The sequence below is a fragment of the Atractosteus spatula genome, chromosome 5 (assembly GCF_055471065.1).
Source record: "Atractosteus spatula isolate fAtrSpa1 chromosome 5, fAtrSpa1.hap1, whole genome shotgun sequence".
NCBI lineage: Eukaryota > Metazoa > Chordata > Actinopteri > Semionotiformes > Lepisosteidae > Atractosteus > Atractosteus spatula.
In genome coordinates this window covers 21027319-21048573 of record NC_142710.1, presented here as the reverse complement: position 1 = coordinate 21048573, position 21255 = coordinate 21027319, and the positions used below count along the sequence as shown (strand labels likewise).

Below are 21255 nucleotides of genomic sequence, written 5' to 3'. Positions count from 1 at the left end.
TTTTAAACTAAAGATCCATTTTTACCTCAAGAAAAAAAAATGTCCAAGCTATATTAGCTTTATTTGTAGAGCAATCATTTTTGGCTTTTGGGATACACTGGTTTTTTATTCTTTCAGATACAGACCAATATTGCATTCAGGCCAAGTGTAGAAAAGTGTGAAACCCATCTGACTGCTTTTCGCAGTCTTCATTTTGATTTCTTTCAGCAAGGTGTATTAATCTAAATGCCAACTGGGAAAAATCAAAAATGAAATAAAAGCACTGCAGAGAAACTAGCTATAATACATCATAAGTTAAGATATTCAAGCTATGTGCCATTTGTTTCATGAAAAGCCTGAAACAGATACTCAGCATGAAAAAAACATTGTGAATGCAGGCTAGAAATAGATACTTTACAAATATATTAAGAATCTTTACATCACTTTCAATTTATTCCCATTGAACATTTTGTGTTTTTTGCCCCCAAAACTATTTTTATTTAATCATTCGGAGGGGACCTGGAGAAATGTACACCCTGTTTTGCCAATGCAATGAAACTGCTTTTGGCTGCCTGACAACATGACCACGTCTGTTTGTTCATCTCAGTCAAACAATGTGAATTCCACCCTGGAAAGGATTAGCCAGGAGATGGGGCAGCAGACAAAAGACATTCCTACTGGTTCCCAAACTTTAATTTCTAGTGCATATAATTACACAGCACATTGTACGTCTTATCACGCTGAAAGGATCCTATGGTCAGTTTTTAATAAGTCCTGTATTCACATCACACAGCATCTTTAATATACATTTCACCCCTGATTATTTTCCAACAAGTGAAAGGACAGTTTAATTTTCAGGAGATTTACAGTATGAACTAGTAAGACCTAGTTTACACTGCTGTGCACTCCCCATGTTACTAAGCGGATATAGCTGCTCTGTAACCAATCCAGAGAAGAGCAACATGCATATCCAGGATTAAAGGGAGCCCTTTATTGTTGAAAGGAGAAGAATATGAGGGGATCCAGTATGATATTTAATATCCTCAACTGCAAAGGTAACCCAATGGGCCTTTCAGAATCAACACTGAAACACAGACCAGAGGGCACAAGTGAAAACTACAGGGAAACGCGCTGAAAGCCAAGAGCAGGAGGCATGTCTTTACACAAAGGGCTGTGGGAGTGTGGAACAAGCTACCCCGCCACATGGTTGAAGACGACTCAAGAAATGGCTGGATGAAATATTTGAATCAATTAGCTGCTTAACAACCAAACAACCTAGGTGGGCTAAAAGACCTCCTGTCATTAGTAAACATTCTTAACTTGTTATAGAAAAGTATTTGTACGTACTGCAACGGCAGGAGTATGCCTGTGTATGTGTCTATGCTTGTACAGTAGATATACAGTTATTCAAAATTCACTAATAACTTTATAATGCCCCTAAGTCAGAAATATTTGAATTCACAAGGAATTCAAAGACTCAACAATAGATGGCCTTTGAAAGGACAGACAAGCGCTGGCGTTATCTTAATGTATTATTTTATGTTTGGGGCCAAGGGCTACATCATGATCACCATTACACACTAAACAGCAGGCCTCGTAACCTGAGTCCCCAACGACTTTCAGCGCTGCACTGGAAAAACCCACTGTCAATGACTACTGCACTTATATTTACATGAAATTGAATACACCTTTGATGTTAGCCTCCCTCCTACAGGTGAGCTGTTAACATTCACTGGATAGATTTACTTAATCCATAAAAAAGTTGCACACACACTGACATCAAGGGGATTTTTAATCGCACCTCATATTATTTTTTAGAGATGTTAAAAGTACCAAGATAGAACTGCCGCCCACAGGGCCCTAGATAGAATAACACATCTCTATTGGTTTTACAAATGATGACATCATGCTAGGCACTGATCAGGTGGTTGTGTTTTGAGTGTTGCCTAGCTGATGGTTAGGTTACAAAATAAGACTTCTTTCCTTCCTTTTTTTCCCTTTTCCTCAGCTTCTGCACACCCTTAAAAAAACAGAACAGGAAGTTGTTAGGCTTTAAAGACTTCACAGTTTGCTGGAAGAGACTAGAGAAAGATCTGGATCTGTCACTTTCGTTATCGATTCTGAAAACTGGACCCCAATGATGTCGGGTTTTTTTTTGTTCAAATGAATGCCCACCTTTGCCAATGTCCTTATATTGCAACAGAGCGCATGGGAAAGTAATCTAATTCTTCAAAGTCTCTACAAGTTTCTTGCTGATGGTATAATAAAGTCATTTTTCCACACTGGAACTTGCATTCCTCATGCTTCAGGCATGGCACAGTCACTGGACACAGGCAACCCTCTACCTCATAAGCTTGTCAGGAGGACCCAGATCTGCTGACACCAGACAGATGGACACAAACCAACAAAACAACAATGCCAAAGCTAGACCTCATGGGAAATCTGATGATAGCCAATCTGTTTCACTCCCCTTCCCCCTCTCCATACACACATCAGTGTTCACAATGCAAGGAAATATACCACCAACCTGAACAAATACTTGCACAGCGCTTAATGACTGGAAATAAATCCACAACCCCTCAATTATCCTACCTGGATATCTTCGCTAATGCCTGAATCACAGTGTTGTACACTCACTGCAAAATGGCATAACAGATCTGCTGAGACACTGTAGTTTGTAAACAGCTAGGTTTTTTTCCCCATTTTGTTTTTTTTCCCTTAAGTGCAGTGCAACCATCAGATACTTTCAAGTCATTCAGTGGAATCACAGTAAGTGTTTAACATAAAAAAGCATTCTGATTAATGTGATAAAGAGTCTGGCTTTACTTAGATGTTATAAAATAAAGGAGGATGTTTAATTTGTTGCCTCAAACTGCCTAAATTCCTTTTTTTACAGCTAAGCAGCAACATTGTGAAATACATGCAATATAAACAGGGATGCTATTTAAGGGTCAAGGGCCAATGGATTACAGCTGTACATTTTCTTTAATGAAGCGTTGTTTTCAATAAAGAAACAGAGTTTAGAATACACATTTCTTTTATGTACTTTGAATTTCTAAAAGCAGACTAGCTCAAGAGGAAAATCCGTATGTATATATACCAAGTACAATGATTCAGAAATAGTGAGAAACAACTCCATTAGGCAAGATACAATAAAATTTTTGTTCAAGGACACTAATCGTTAGAAATAAATTTAGAGTTTTGTACAGAAAATAGGTTTTAATTTGCACAAAAATAGGGCCAGCTGAGAGTTCTGCTATTATACCAATAACAGGAAAGCTTTTATGCTTGTGTCTATTTCAGGCACTTACATTATATTTTAAATATGAAGTGCAATGGTTACAGCATAATTTTCCACTGAACTCAATTTGTAATCATACTACTCTTATTACAGCACCAACATGCTCAGTGGCAACAAAGACGCATAAAGTAGTTTCTTAACCTTAACGGAAAAAGGCCAAGGAATATAAGAACAAACAAATTTGTTATTCATACAATTATTGATCATTGTCATTGATTATGATGATTATTGTCATTAGAAAATTATGATCATCCAAGTTCTCTTTTTACAGCTTAGGAATATTTTCCAATACACCACACAAGTGTAGTGTATCCATTGGCACCTACTGTATCTGAAACCAGAGGAAAACAAAATCACAAAAATGCTATGTAAATAAATAAGCAAACCAAGACTTTACACCCTTTTATTTAATGCATCCAGTGTAATGTAGTACCTTTGTCATACTAACCCTGCACACCAGTGTGCAAAAATGTATAATCTTACAGAGTTCTGAGTGCTGGAAATGTCATAAGGTCTTTGCAGAATTCTATAACATAGTGGTGACCTTTAAAATGGGATAAGTATGCCTGACTGTAAAATAATAGTTTAGAAGAGACATAATACAAAGGCTTTCATATTGTGTAAGCATTCCATAAGAACTTGATCATTACTGAACCAAATTATGCAAACATCACAATCTTATTTCAGAAGAACAACATTAGCCTAGACGAAAACTGATTAAGGAGTTCATTTTCACTTGTTTGACGAAAAAGAAATGCAAATGCTTACCACTGCATCTTTTGTGCCATTGTTTTTTTATGTACCAGAAGGACAATCTGCTGCTGGTCTTGTAAAAGTAAGTGCGTTGTGATATGTGACCCTTTGAGGTATGCAGCCTTGCAGTTTTACAATACTACTGAATGTTTCCTGGCTGGTGATTACTTAGTAGCTGCCAGGAGTTAGAAAAATAAAAACACACACACTCACTTGTGTGGAAAGAACAGATATAGTCCAAAAACAAACTGCAAGTCACACCAACAGTTACATGACCACTGCATCTTGGAGACATGCTTTTTAACTCAGCTGCTGTTCCTAGTATTCCTTGCAACATACTTTCTAATTACCTTGTTGATGTACCACACTTTCTACACTTACGCCTATGTTAATTTTCTCAAAATTAGTGTGATTTGGATAAGTATCCTTGTGCTTTCAAAGACTCAGGCACACAATGCCGCGATTAATTGTTGAACTGAACTGAAGGGCTATTAAGACTGCAGTCGTACAGCTCTTCAAAATGGTAGTCTATTATTTCTGCATGAATGCCATTGTGCTATGCTAACTCATAATAGATTGAAACTCCCTAGTCAAAGGAAGCCTTTAAATTAGTTATGATAAATCTGAAATGTACACAATAAATAAAGGAATATTGTTGTTATTTCAAATAAAGATAAATTATCATGTTATTCAGTCAAGAACTATTTGAATTTCTAAGCATCCCCGGCAGCTCTATTTAATGACAGTTAATTACAACGAAACACAAAAACTAATCAAATGCCCCCCAAAGGATATAACTGTGTCAAAACGTTCTGCAAAGAACATTGTAATCACAGGCTTATAGTGGAACCCTGTGTTTAATATAAATGAATCTAACCTTCAAAATACAAAGCAATATATAAGTAAATAAAACTAAAGATGCCATTTATCTTATCATTTATGATTTGATTGAGAATATTATGTGACAGATTCCAGTGACATTTTTGCTTTCTTGTTTCTTTGGTTAACCATTAGACTTTTCAGGGGAAATTTGCTTTATATTACAGGTAACCCAGCTTCACTGTCCTATAGCATGACTACGTGCTCAGTCAAATTGGGGAGAATGAGTTCAGCATAATTTCTCTGCACATTTCAGAGAACCTGATTTGATGCTAGAGGGAGCTCAGTTGAGCCCAGGGGTATATGCAACACAGTTTACTTTAGCCAGCTTTCATATCAACTTCACTTACATAGCTAAAAGAATGTGCAGCTTCACATCGTAATGTCTGAAAAACTGACCTTTTAGATTATTCTTCCTGTTAACAACAGATTTTCCCTTATTTAGTAATTGAATGCTAAACATATAATGCCTTCCCTTTGTGTTGTTTTTTTTTTGCTTCAGCTCTTCTGGGGAACATTAATTTTATAAGCTGATGAAAATGACATGCTTGATGATTTCTTTTGTTTGCTGTACTGAAGCACATTAGCATTCTGGTATAAAGTGAGATTTACTGTCGATGTGTTGATACTTGGAACTGAAACTGTTTGAATTTCTATGTGTATTTTGCAATGTTTAGACAAGACAAACATGTTTTGAAATTCCAATATGTTGAGACTCCACATGTATCATATTTAAATTATCCCAGACATAAACCAATTTCCCAATTGCTGATTTCTTAGCATGGAGCATGATAGCGACGAACAACACTAACATCCACCTTATTCCAGTTAAAAACTGGAAGAATGTGTAACTTTTACATGGTAAATGAAACCTGATAATGTATGACAAATAAAGAGAAAAACAGGTGTTGGTAGCAGATCTGATCTGTGAGTTACAATGCATTTCACAATCATGCCTAACAAGAAAATTCTGATTTACAGCCTAAGCAGAATGTTAATAGCAAACCTTGAAATTATTTTTTATTCAGGGTTTTTATTGTGATGCGAATGCTCAAGGATCAATGTAGGGTGCTCTGGTTCAGATAGTACTGCAGCGAAAATCTGAAGGTTCAAAGGTTTGTTCTCCTGCTCAGAAATTCAGAGGGAGTTCTAAACATTCAAAGCTTCCTTAGATGCTTTCAGAAATTTTCCTTTGCTTTTAAAAGAAAAAAAAGCACATTGAATTACCACCACTTCTTGGAATCAAAATCTTTCTTTAGTGTACAAATTGAATCTTTAGATTTGTACAATAATTCTTATTTCAGTAGCTGACGCAGACCCTAACTGAGACAAAACAGTGTGATTAAATGAATGAGCATTATTGGGTAACTCTGATGGTTGCGGAAGACAACCAAGATTAGAGCTATTGGACAATATGGACAAGTCAAGGTGCTGCTGTTAGGGTGAAGGTAGGGCAGAATGAGGGATGCAAAATCAAAACATGCAAGCAAGTCAGCAAGAAGCGCGATCCTTGTACGCCAGTAGGCAGTGGTAGATGAGATTAGGATTTGACCTGCTTCTGAACTTTCGTTTCAAACTTCATTTTCACAATGGTAGTTGCATCTCAACTAAACACTTACAAATACACATATTTGCCATACACTAAACATAATTATAGGTAGAGTACTGTGAAGGGGGGTGGGTATCGCCAGGTACAGTATCGCTGCAATCCAACACGAGCACATACTGAATACCCAGTGTAAAAGACACCGCAAAACAGGTTTTACAACACAATAAGCATTCATACATTTAAATAGGTGCTGACATTTACAAAATAAGAGTAAAATGAACTCTATCACACTGACCAGCCCACCCAATGCTATTGTTATCCAGACAGACAACTTTATAGCTTTAAGCACGATAAGCAGTGCCTATGCTGTATGCCCACTTTGCTTGAAAATACAAGAACTTAATACTGTTCCACATAAACTATTTCAAATGAAAGGCAGATGGAAAGACTACAGTGTCTCATTTATCACTGTGGCCAGAGAGGATGATTTTGGGCTCAACATCCAAGGAAGTGAAGTGAAGTTGAAATGATAAAGCCAACATTAGGATCTCCTCGTTTGTTCCAGGCTCCAGCAAGAAAAGAAAACAGACACTTCAGTATAGTTAATACCCAGCTCACGTACACAACAGAGTTGTGCATCACCAGCCTGCAGCTATTACACTGCTTAGAGCGACTCAGCTGTGTCCAAATAAATTTACAATATGATGTACAAATTCTCTTACGCCTAAATAAAAATTTTAAAAGTCAGAAACTTAAAGACTGAAAGATGTTTGATTTTTTTTTCTGGGTTTCACCATGACCTCTGCCTGTCTGCCAGTGTAGAACTGTCTCATGTCCATCAAAAAAATAATATGCGGTATCAAGGAGTCAGTTGCAGCTCTTTCATAATGTACTGTATGCTGCATATGGTTTATAAGCGGGAGACTTCCAAAAAAAAAATAAAGAAGTGCAAACAAATTTCAAAGCCTAAGGCTCCTTGAGGATAAATAATTCAAATATCATCCCTTACTCAGTGGCATTCCAGGTATTTTTTTAAATTAATCTTTTAACTGTGTTACTAAAAAAAAGTAATACCCACCAAGTCTTAAGATGCACTGGAGTTCATGTGACAAACTCATGATCTCCATTAAGTGTCACAACTACTAGTTAATGCACGTCACAGTCAGAGTCAACGCTCAGAGCTTTGAAACACTGCCAGGATGAGAAGTTCTGCTAATAGAACTTTGACCTCTAAACTAATAACTTCAACCTTCATTTAAGTCCAGATTCCCATTGTGCTCTTTAGTCATATATCCCTCCCCCCTACCCCATACTAAAATGTTTTATGACTCTGTTGGCAAAGAGAGGAAAGAAAGATTAATCAGTATCCTGCTCTAAAAATACACATCTGAGCATTTCACATGCTATTAAAGTTCCTCTTACAGCAGATTTGCTACAGCTCCTGTGCTTATTGGCAATTGTTTAGACTGAAAAAAAAATCCCCTTTTAAGGATAAAATTGATGTTAAAGCACTTGGGTTGCACTAAATATAGCACATTGTATGGCATTAAAAATGTTACACTGGAATTAAAGCACACGACCCTTCGGCCATTCTAGTGTTCATACTATTCACAGATTGAAAGAACACAAAATAGGAATAGCTGAAAAATTAATTCAGGCTGTTCTACATAGAACCACAGTACAGCAATAATACCAGGTTTTTCTTAAAAATGAGACATAAAAGCCTCAGGTTATATACTAGATTGAAAACAAGCACTCAAAAATACTAAATAAGAAATATCATAAGTCATCTCTGAGGCAGCAACCTTTAAGTGAATACAAGTAATTTAACTGAGCCAAGAGTTTTTGTATGTTTTGGTATTCACGGTACCACTAATAAACTCCTTTTCTTCAATCATTCTTTAGGAACAGAACTTATGTTCTGTCTAATCTAAGTCCCAGGGGAGTGGCTGTGTAGAGCCCTGATGTATGTTCTTCGTTAGAGGTCAATAACTGTTACACAGCACTTCGAACCACAGCTCTGTCATTGCTCTTACCACAACACACAGGGAAAAAAAATCTACAAGACAAGAATAATATGAAAAGGATTTTTCCTGGTCAACTGCTCCTAGTCCAAAAGGGCAGGGGCTTTGGAGGGAGTAATTTACACAGATGTTTGAAAACAGGAATACATAATCTGTAATACAGTATAAGGATTAAAGATTAAACAAAGTTCAAATCTCACATTTTTTCCACAGACGGTGTTAGGCCATTCAAAACACACACAGCATTCACACAACACTGTCACTATTCGTCAGGTTAGTGTGATTAAGCAACTTTCTTCCCTGGGGCGGAACAGAGGACTGTATCTTTGTAAAGTCACATTCCTAAAAGCCTCAGTGAGCTGAGTAATGACTAATTCCATTGAAAGAAAAACAATACAAATAAAGAATGAAAACAAAAGAATTCAACCTGTAATAAGGAAGCAATGTTTTTACAGTGACAAACCTTTCAAATTCAATTTGTTTAAAACCTGTTATCAGATATTTCTTGTGAGTTATTTTATATCCATATTATCTAGACTCATTAAATGTTTATAGCAAAAGCCGTGCAGATGTCAACACGATAACAAATCACAAACCTTCTACTGCAGCTAAAATGCCACAAATAATGCCAGAAACTGAACTAATGTATGACCTTCCAAAGCATAAGATAAGATTAAAAAAATAAATACTCCATCCGGTTTCAAGTGACCTTTTTTCCCCACACTCAAGTGTAAAACCCTAAAGTTTTTATTGGTTGCATAAAAAAAGAACATAGAGCCAGAAAGTAAGACTCAATTTTTTTGTCATGAATTATTTATTTTCACTGTAAGTGGTCAGTCGGGGATATGACCAACTAAAAATCAAGCTCAATATTTTTCTTCTCGACACAGCATTCCAAATCAATGCACATCATAGGTACATTTCTGAAGTTTCTTAATAACAACAACAAAAGCCATTCAAGTGTTGACATGCAGTGTTCTTTCTTGAAGGTAAAGCAATACTTTTGAACAAGAAGTGTCAATTTATCCTCCTCTGAGGATTTATTGCTGAGGATGAGCTTTTTGACTTAAGAGCTCCTAGCCAGGAGCATAATTAGTCCAGATCACAAAGGAGAGTACTAAAAATAACTGCAGTCTCAAATGTCCGACCTAAGATACAAGCCATTCCTACAAGCAAATTATTTTATTACTTCAGAAAAAAATAACTCTGCAGTTTACGAGAATTCACCTTCACAACCTATTTGAAAGGTGTGGCACATTTAATATTAATTTGAAGTGGTTGTGTTCAATAAAATAAAGCAGTCCAACAGATGTTTAATTTACTGCAGTGTAGTCAAAACAAGGAGAGTATATCTTTAAAAAAATAACAGAAAATTGTTATGTTATGCTAAGTAAATATTTTTTTGACTTTGAACTCAACAACACATATCCTCCTACACAGCAGTTTCACAGGGTTTTAATAGAGTATTTCATATAACTCTTAGCTGTCAGTGCACAGCGAACTGAAGAGGCCCCAAGCTGCATTAGGGGAAATAATAGCAATTTGGTTTTAATTTGACGTAATGCACGATAAACAGTTACTGGAAAATATTACATTGCTGATTTTTTTCTTTTGAAAAGCCAGTGTATTCTTAACTATGTGACCGTGTTTTAACATAAACCAATTCTCTTTTCCATTGTACTGTTCTCAGGAATGTTGGCACTCATTAACAGTCTGAATTTCTATACAGTATATATTCACGGTAATTTCTGGCCACAATAGAGGAACTCCTGAGGGACTTTAGGAATGTAAATGTTCAAATGATGATAGATTTTAAAACCACCTTCAAGGCAAAGTCTAAAAAGATACAGCATACATGGTGGTCCAGGGACACTGTAGAAACCTGAGAAAGTTTGATTGGACTTCCTTGAGGTGTAAACTTGCAGAGAAATAAAGAGTAAATCTGATCCCTGAGTCAACAAATTATTGTCTTTACAAGCCTGTGGCAACACATTACTATCTCTTTCCTGGAGATATGAATGGGCTTCAAGGAAATACGTTTGTCTGAATGCATGTTCATCACAACATATGAAATTTAACACGCTGAAGAACATTTAACACATGGTCATTGTATTAGTGATTTGAACAGACTCTACAGATGTGCTATGATGCCCTAAGTGTACTTAAAAATTGACAGAGTCTTTTAAACATCTGATATTCTATGTCAAAACAACCTTAACTAAACCCCTTGCCAATTATTTTTCAAGGTTGTTTACTCAAGGTATCTTGAAATCTTGGATGTTTTTCAGTTAGAATTATAGGTATCATGCACTTAAACAGTTAATGATATTAATGCCGTCTCAAAATAGAACATTTTCATATAAAACCTCTATCTCCTTCATATATAAGTGCAGAAAGAAGTTGTTTTTTTTACATCACGTATGTCTATTATTAAAATCTTAATCTGACATAAGGGAAACACATATGGTTATTCAAAAATGTATGACCTTTAGGTAACACTATCCAGATTGTGAAATAAGCAAAGAAACTTCCAACTTGTCCAACATAATTCTGAGAACAGTATATGAAAAGAAAGTATGAACTCAGTTTTGGGGAGTTTTTTCCAATGACTACAAAAAAGCCAAGACTTAATACTATGCCTCTTTTTTAAGAATAAAGCAAATTATCAGTCTATAGAATTCTTTAACAGTCCTAATTACATGGTGTGTAGACAGAAAACAGTTATTATTTTCAATGTTTTTCTTCCCTACTCAGACAATCCCTTCTTGAGAGTATTAAATGATTATATCATTTATATTCAGGAATGTCCACAGTTTCACAGCACTGCAGAAATAGATCTGTTTGGAACATCTGGACAGCATTAATAACCTGCATTAAATCTACCCTGGCCAAATAAGAGAAAGGTCTCAGATGGAATCTGGAAAATGTTCCCACTTCAGTAAATGCTTATGTTTTGTGAAATACAAACAGCACTGTTTCAAACAAACAAACCACTAGTATTTAATCTTCTTTCTAAGGGAAAATTAGGACAAATGCATATCCTATGTGGTCAACAAAAAAAAATTCCACTATAAATAGAAAAAAATGAGAACTTCTACAAATAAGTAGAAAACTAAATAGTCAATCAGATTTAAAAATACACTGTTTATTTAAACAGCATGCCCGTGCACTGTATCAGATTGCAAAGGAACTGGGTAAGAGGTAATTCAGTCAGATTTATTTTTTACTTTATTGCAAGTAAAGAATAACAACTTACATTAGAGTGCCTGGTATTTCACAATATTCTAAACAAATGCTTACAAACACTGAATGATAAATCTTTGCCCAGTGTCTAATTATTCAAATGTTCCATGAGAACCACATGGTCTCAGCAAAATAGCTCACCCACTTCCTTATAGCTTCCCAGAGTCCAACAGATTTCATATTGCTTTTTTTCTGTCAGGCAAAACATTTTTTGATCGGGCCTGGAGATATTTATATTACTCAGAATAATTCTTTTAAGAATGTGAGAGCTGTGCTCAAAATATTGTACTACAGTAATCATAAACAGCTTTATTCCAAAACAAAAATATGAGTCTTTATGAATGCAGTAATAGGCAGGAAGTCTAAGAAAAGTACCGGGTTTTCCAAAAAAGCAAAATATCTTTTTTCTAGAAATATTTTCGGCACACTGCTGCCAAAAAAAGAAATCTTGGTACACTTGTAAGAGCAAAAACATGACACTTAAGAAAAAAATTCTTTATCTATTTTATGTTTTTCCAGAAGCAGTTACTGTGGAAGACAGAGAACGAATCATTAAATGAATTTACAATTACTTTTGACACAAATGGCACTTTCAAGAAAGCAAGATTAAATTTTATCCAAGTGTCACATGATTTGAAATAATTCAAATTACTAACACTCCTTGAAGTAAAAACTATACACACGCATCCACCTTTGCCCTAAGCAGCAGAAAAATCATTAATCCAGACTTCACTGCTATGAGCATCGCTATAGATATCAGTATTGTTTACCTTTAAAAGGAAAAAGGTCAATTAACACTTTAAAATCCTTCTTCAGGAAATGAGACATGAGAACATTAAGGTTTCAGTAATGAATATTAATTACAGACCAGGTCTTGCAGAAAAAAAAAATTGGATCTCAATCTTTAACTTTCCATGTTTGTACATTAGACACCTAGCAAGGGCTTATGAAGAATGTTTAAATAAGAACAGTAATGATTACGTTTATAAATGAAAAAAAAAGGATCAATGATTAACAAATCCTTTACATTATAGGTTTTACCACACACTTCATTCAGCAAGCTCCTCTCTACTTCTTTAGATAGCCAGCTACTCTGAATGGGAATTATTGACTGTTCTGTACTTGAGTGTAGGATTACAAATCCCAGTGATGTTTGCTCAATACAGGGTGTTAATAAGGGAACTGAATTTAAAATCCATGGAAGCCATTTGGAACATACTGGAATAGTAGCAGCTCTTACAAGGAGCTCTGAGAATTCCAAAGGTCAGGGTTAGAACTTCTAAACACCATAAACAGAGCCAATTACTTACAGTGATTACTAGTACTCACCCACCTGGCACTGAACCAGACAAAATGTAGGTTGTACTTTAGTGAATTTACAACCAACTGTTTCCTTAAAAAAAGAACACACGGTATGTGCTCAAAGTACTGTACAGCCCACAGCGCTTCCGTCAAACTGAGAGAACCTTGGTTAACTATGTGTAGCAGCCTTGGGATTATTAGAAACACTTGTAAGAAAGCCAGGCCATGAGTGAGTATACTAAACATTTTTCCTAAGTGTAAGATATTTTTAAAATTCAATAACCTCCCTGGCCATTTTTCAGAACTGCCTGACTTTTTTCGCCACAGCTATGGGGTACAAACCAGTTTTACATAGTTGAAAAAGCTGGATGTTAACATCTACTTTTAAAGCCAAGTAACTGTCACTCTATTTTTTTTTAAATATATACATTTAGGTATTCTGTCGCACATGTTTCATTTCTCCTTTTTAATAAATACAGTGTGTTACCTCTAAGAATTACTATGACTTCACTGCCCTAAATATGCTATTAACAAATAACATTGTCCAGCAACAAAAAACTTTTAACTACTGGCCTCTACAAACTCTTTTCAATGCTTCAATAAACTTCATAAGAACATAATATGGAAATATATCCACAGTTATGAATACTGTTGATTACTCACAGACCCATACAGTTTTTCATATTGAAGATGATGTGGTGCATTTTGGGATTCCTGTAAGTACTGTAGGAGAGGACGGTCTTTTCCCTGCATCTTTTGAACTAAATTATTTCAGCAGTGCTGAAAATACAGCCTGCACAGACTGTCGATGTTTTTCAGTTTTTGGATTAACCGTTTGGAGTTTATTCTCCATAACTCTCTATAGTAGAGGGGTTGCTCTTTGAATGCAGGAAAAGATGGAGCTAAATAACGATAGCCAGTGTAGCAAAATGCCCAAAGACCACAAAAGTCCGCTTGAGCGCGGACGTAGCTTAACAGCAAGTGGACTTACCAAATTCGTCACAGATGCTCTCGTTCTCGATCAGCGTCGGATGTTCAAAGGTGTCCCGACAATAGAGGATCCGAGTGTTGTTATTCAGGGACGCTATGCCTCCCAGGGCCAGGACAACGTGGTCCGTCAGCAGAGACGACGGCCTTTCCCTCAGCCGTGCGACCATGGAACGATAGCGACAGTACTGAGGATAGCTCAGCACCAGCACGTTCTTTTCCTCATCATCCTCGCCTGCACAGACAAAAACAGAACGCAAGGCGTTCCTTCTTATTTTGGTTGAACAGTAGAACAGAAATGAATGCCTGTCTCTACAAAGACTTATTTCAAAATCCACCATCTGCAGCGCGATACATGACCACGACAAAATGCCAAATCAGTTGTAAGCAAAACTGAGTGCAATTCCATAGTAACTGATGTAACACCAAACAGCTCAAGCTCGTGAATTCTCAGTTGACTATGGGATGCTTTTTACTTTTTATCTTTTTTAAGACTCACAAGTGTAAGAAGAATTTCAGCTCACAGGCACATCAGCAGGAGTTACTCAATATATGTAACATGAGTCATGGAATCAAGTTAAGTTTTTTTTCCCCAAAATGTTTTATGAATTACAGGTTTATAGACATCTCAAAGTGTGTTACAAATCTTTTGCTCCCTGTGACTGGTTTACATCTAAGATGTTCTTTTCACGGTTTCTTTTCTTCAAAAACTAAATCTGCCCTGGCCTTATAGTGCCATTATAGTGTATTAACAATCACCAAGATCACCTGAATTGCATGAAGTTCTATGCAATCAATATTCCCTCGCACTCATTCCCAAAGGATCCAAAAGTGCTTTACACAAGGTATGGGACTTATGTCGTCCACCACTGAGCCCCCGAGCCCACCTGGGTGAACTGTGGGAGAGGGGGCTCAAGGTTTAACTGTAAAGAGGACAGACCACACAACCACCGAGTAGAAAGCGAACAAAATGTAACATCCCTCCTCTTAAACAGAGCGCCGTTTTAATGGCCATTTGATCAGGTTTCCCCATCTCATTCTAAGGATGGTACCAATTACAGCACAGATGTCCAAACACACTGGGGCACTGGCTTGAAAGTTCAGGTCCAAGGATAAAGAGTGCCACCTACAGGTCTACCCACCCTCACTACAGCTGCAGCCTGGTTTTTCTCCCTAGGTCTCCCAGTCCTGTCCAAACCCAGCATCGGTCAGCTTCTGAGATCAAGCTACAAAGTTACAAGGCTGCTGCACGAACCAAACATTGTGGTGTTAAAGGCTTTCAGCTTTTACAGACATTCTCCAATTTTTTTGGCCCCTCGTTACATTAAACTGAAGCCAAGAGATCAGAGAATATCGCACTCAATACAGCCACATCAAGATTACAGCTGTTGTCCATGGGCATAAATTTATCCATAAACTAAAAGTGCTGCCAATACTCTTATATTATAACTGCATTCCACAGACAGGAGCAAATCCAAAAAACAATCTGTGAACTTCCCATTGGTGAATATTTAGAATTTCATTAGAAATGGATATTTAAAGCTATAGGACATTAGAAAAAGGATAGTTGTCATTAGTGGTTTGCTGTGATATTTCCCTAACAATAAAGTATATATTTAGAGAACAGAAGTCAAACTTTTATTTTTATATACACCATTAAATTAAGCGTCATTGAATCATTCCGGGAAGAAAAAGACAAAATTGTGAGTTGCAACAATGCAGTCAATGATCCACTATGGCCCATGGCTCCCGCAACTTAGATGCATTCAGATGGATTTCATACTTCCAATTTTGTCCTGACAGATGAATAAAGCAAACATTAAAATATTCTGTTTATTGGGCTTATCCTTGTAATGGTGCTTTATGCATGAATTTGTCCCCATAGGTGCAATACATCTGCACCCTCTTGTAGACCTGAAAAGTGCACAGCAGGAAAATCCTGGTAGCATTTAGACTCTGTCAATGTTATGTGAATCCGATATTCTTTTCTGATCTCGTGTCTGTGCCTGTATGTTAGCAAAGGCTCTGTGTATAATGAAACAAAAGACACATGAAGCCTGAGTTCTCCATTTGTGAGATGGAACAGCAAGAATTCTTTTTTGGGAAACATCACATTGGTCATGATGACAGTGACAAATTGATTCTCTTGGTGTTGAAACCTTCCTGTTAAATGTAACAACTTACCCTAATGCAGCATTTTATTTTTTTCTAGATGGTAACCAATTAAGTGTTTCAAAACCGAATACAACTACAGTATACAGTTTGCTTTTTCTCCATGTTCATAACATTATATCCAGTGTATTTCTACAGACATATCCATGTGCCCCCATAAAAGAAAAGGCTGAAGAAAATGAAAAAAATAAATTCTTCTTGTTGTGTCATGGCATTGATTAAGTGTTCTGTATACAACCCAGAGAATATACCCAATCATTTGAGATTCCTCGACACATTGTGGTTTTCACATTGTATACCCTGGGGTAAATTGGGGACCATTCCTTTAGAATATGTTCCATTGACAAATACTCCAATGAAAGTAAAGTCTTCATTACTGTGAAACCCTTGACAACAAGATAATTTCCACCTTCACATGCAATTAAAGGGACTAGAGCTCGTCTTAAAATGTCCATTTTTTTCTGCCATGCTGGTTATCTCAGAAGTATCTTCCTTATGTTTCGCCGATTTGTCTTGCTGTAGGCAAGGATGAGAAGGGAGAGAAGCCCCAGCTACAGCTCCTTCTACCTCGAAGCCCTTTTGTTCATAAAATCTACCCTTCCTAAATAAAGGGATTCTTATCTTTATATAAGCAATTTAATTGGCTGGGGCTGCACTACCATTAGAGAGCAAGGAAAATCACATTATGCAATTTTCTTGTAATACTTCTGACAAGCAGTCTTTGTGAAGAGCCTAGGTAAGCACCGATTGGTTGCAAAATAAAGTCTGCTTGACTAAGCTTCACATGTCTTATCAGATCAGGGAAAATGGACTCAGACTCTTAACTCTGTCAGTGTTCAAGTGCACCCAGGTATTCAAGCAGAATGTCTAGTCACCTGAGGGAATTTTTACATAATACCTTTTGGTACGTCTTGCATTACCTTTGACAATTTTGTACACTTATATGCAGATTACTTTCAAAACAAACACATAGACTCATAGACAGCAGGCAGAAAACCAGTTTGGACACTCTGGAATATGACAAAGCTTTCACACTGTGCCAAGAAATGGTGCCTAGTTGAGATTATTGTGTCTATTTCAATGAAAATGAAGTTAGTACTTCTCAAAATTCAAAGAAAAGCAACAAGAATGATTACTGGTCTGAGGGGATTGTCATGCACAGCAGAATAAAGGAGCTAAGTCTTTTCTATCTAGAACAAAGGCGATTGGGAGGTGATTTGATCCAAATGATTTTAGATAAGATTCATCCAATGAGACAGTTTTACCCTCAGTGTTGAAACAGCGACACGGTCACAATTGGAAAACAAAAAGGGAATTCATTTGGGACTTACAGGAAACTTTTCTTTACTCAAAGAGTCGTGGGTGTCTGGAACAAGTAAGTAAGGCTCAAACTCGGGGCTCCTTCAAGAAAAAGCTGAACTAATTTTTCACTTCTCAATTCTCACTGTGGCCTTTTTTAAACATCTTTTTCTTCAGTTAATAGTTAAGTACCAACGTCTTCTCACAATAAAATAAGAGCAATAAAAATCTTTACAAACATGTGACATTAAATTCGCTGTATTAAGGGTCTAAACCTGATTTATATTAAACACTCTAACTGAGATGTTCTTTTTCATAAACGTACAAATTGAATATTCAACCTACTATCAAATTTGACATAATGAACTCTATAGCTTTTATTTTACAAACTAAATTGCATAACTGCAGACTGATCAGCAGATAATTCCAGAGAATTTCCCTGAATCAAACCAGATTAAGGTTTAAAAGTTCTACTGTATATGCTTTCAAAATGTTGATTCTAATGCCTTTTGAAGTTCAGAATTAATTAAACTTTGGAGAAGAAAAATATATTTCAATTTGAATCCAAAACAATAACAAAAAATAAACCTATTGTAAGGTCACTGGTTCACTATCTCAAAGAAAAAGTTATTGTTCTGAAATGGCCCTTCAACATTTTTTAGACAGCAGGGTTGAGTGATTGAATTCCTGTGCAAACACTTTGCAGTGTGTTCCTGCCTTTTCTACTGCAGATTTAGCATAAACCTCAAAGACTCTCTAAATCACACATTTGTTCCCTGAAAGACAAACACTGCTCCTGAAATAAAGACTCCTATTCAGCCACACCCTAACAGGCAAGTATTACACTTTTTAAAAAAAAGTTACTTTGCCAAGCGTCTAAAAACAAATTTTAATAACCATCTCTTCCCCCAGTGTTGGTAAGTACCTGTTTATTTTAGCTAGTGGGAGAAAAAAAAACCTCGGACAACATGAAATACAAATAAATTGCACCCTGCAATGGTTTGTTTACATTGCAAAGGCAAGAAAAAGTCATGATGTTAATGCCGAGATGACACTACACATTTAGACTGTTATTATTCACCTCATTGCTTTACACAATTAATAGATCCGATAATTGGACTAAGCAATTCTAACCCATATCTGGCACAGGTCAGACACTGACACATTAACCTCTGCCTATAATACAGTCTTGTTTTACCTCGTTTAAATTAAAACTACTTTTGCTGGAGAACTAAGCCATGCGACTGCTTAATTTTCACAAATAAAGTCATTATTCATACTATACAAATGAGTGAGCAAGTGACTAAATTTTAGTTTGTTTCATTAGACTGAATCCTTTTCCCCCCTATTCACCAACATTTCCAGATTATGTACAGTATGCATTTACATCCAGGCCATCACTTGAGGCCTGTTTATGGGTTAATGACTGTAATGTGCTCTTATACTAACCACAGTAGTATAATATAATGCAAGAAAAATATCTGAAGTAACAAATTACCCTGAAATAGGCTGCTTTGTATTCAGTATACGGTGCTATTAGCTGTTCTACTAGTATTGATTTCAGGGTTGCACTGTTTTCATTTAACCAGACCCCTTTCATATGTATAACACAACTCTGCATCACCCTTTTTTTCTGCAACATCCACAGTTTTTAACAAAAGACATGACACAGTTAGCAGCATGCAAGCAGCTCCTCAAGCTGTTAGTCTTTATTTTAAAAATAGGAGCTGCCAGTAAAATATGTGAAAAGAATGTAAAGATGTCCAATCTTCAGCAACAGTTTCACGTTGCTACAAGATATAAAACCTTTTCATATTTAAATGAATTTAATAAGATCCCCCCACTACTTAAATACGGTTTTCTGTGCACTCTCTGAACTTCCACATGCTCTGTATAAGAACGCAAGAACTTCCTCCTTCAATGCTGAAGCATTTATGAGGATCTTTTAGGAGTTTCACCAGCTTTCTTTCTTTTCATCATTCAGGGCATGTACACAAGTCTTTAAAGCATATCATATTTCTGCAAAGGTTACACGAATCTAGAGGAAACTTTCTATATAAAAATGGTGCCTGGAAAAATACTGTGCAAGTTTGTTCCTGCACTTAATTACCTAAACTGCAAAATATACCACACGTTGCCTGCTAGTTACCTTAATCACATTTGTGTGATTGTGCTTTTGATGCCAAAAGAAATGTCTGAAGCTTCAAGCTTAATGTATTCCAATTTGCTGAAAATGCACATAGAAGCAACTGCATTCTAGATCTCTCCCAAAGCCACAATAACTTTTGCTCTATTTGATTCCTTTTTGTTCAAATTCAAATTGACTCAAACCACATTTTCCAAAATATACCCTAATGTCAATGTAAAACACTTTCTTGATGATTTATGTTACCTAGTGTTATTTTATTACATTAGACATTCCATTCTCTAAGCTTTCTGCTTTCAGAGTTGCTCCCTAGCAACCAGCAAAAGCTCTGCACTGATTTTTATATAGCTGGCAACATTCCAGTTTTAACTGTCTGTGTTATTGATTGGTAGATTGCAAAGTTTGCATTTAATAGCTTCTGTAATACATGACAGAATTATATAAAATTCCTCATGCCAAATCGTTCCTTCGTCTGACAAAGAGATTGCTGTTAAAAACAGAACCAATATATTAGACCATGCTAGACGAAGCATATTTTGTTTAAAATACAATCAGGATTTTTTTCCCCCCAAATGAGCCAGTAAATGTCTGTACCAGAAAGCCATTATTATTTTAAACTAATCTAACGGTGAGTAAAAATAGAAAAAGGGTATTTATCAAGAGTCGGCAGAGGACAGCTCAAATAAGATCTCTGCACAAAGCACAGCTTAATATCATTCCTTTGTGTAATCCTCTGGACTGACAAAGATAGTATTGTTTGTCTATTAAAACCAATTCCAAATGTAACTCTGCATCAGTTACACACAGAGAAACACATGCTTGTCAGAAGGCGCTTCAGGAGTTGTCAGTCAATTTAGAGAGAATTTGGTCTGTTCTCCATGTAGGCTTTCCAATCCATTTCTTTCCAACGTGAAATGTCTTTGTCTTCAATATAAAGCAGCAGAGGAACAATGATTTATTTCTGAGCAAAAGCATAACCTGCAGAAAATATTTTATTGTCCTGTTTACTTTGTTAAGCCGTCTTTTCTAACACTTGGCAATTGTGTATGGGCAGATTATTAAGATCACAGAATTATTAGTCCTTACTTTTAACACAAGTAGAGAGCTTCCTCCTTTTTTTAAAACGCTTGTGAAACAAAAAACAGTGGACCAACTGTCAGTCTGGAAGATATGGAATTGGGTCAGAGGAAAGTTATTCTTCCAAAGTCATTTTTAGTGAGGTTTGTCTCTGCACTAAAAAAAAAATCCTATTAAACAGCTTACGATACTTTCGTCACAAACTGAATTTAACAACTCTGAGATACAAAAGGAAGCAAAACTGAAAAAAAGATTACTTATTAAGAAAAAAGAAATTCCCCAGAAGCAGCCAAATCAAAATTCTAAAATAAGAAAGAGAGGGAGAAGTTGCTACTCAATGGCTTATGTGTTCAGAATGTTATCTTCCACTTCTCTAATCACCAGATCTATGAAGCAGCTTTGAAACAAAGTCCAAATACTTGCTTAAATACTTGACTCCAAACAAACAGCATTCACATTCTTTTTTACCCTTATGTTAATAACACAAACAAGCCATTAACTTCCACTGAAGAGCAAAAAACAAACAACAATAAAAAATAAAAAT

The 21255-nt window shown here is 36.1% G+C and overlaps 1 protein-coding gene across 2 annotated transcripts in view; it reads right to left on the bottom strand.

Annotated features, from left to right (window-relative positions):
* arid5b (AT-rich interaction domain 5B) overlaps window positions 1–21255 on the bottom strand; it is a 68838-nt gene that overhangs the window by 31166 nt on the left and 16417 nt on the right. The window contains exon 4 of one of the 2 annotated variants that reach the window (XM_088917485.1): window positions 14022–14252. In XM_088917485.1, the coding sequence (XP_088773611.1) occupies window positions 14022–14252 (231 nt within the window). Of the gene's footprint in view, window positions 1–10307; window positions 10374–14021; window positions 14253–21255 lie in introns of those variants that run through there. The other variant, XM_088917486.1, reaches the window with a different exon arrangement.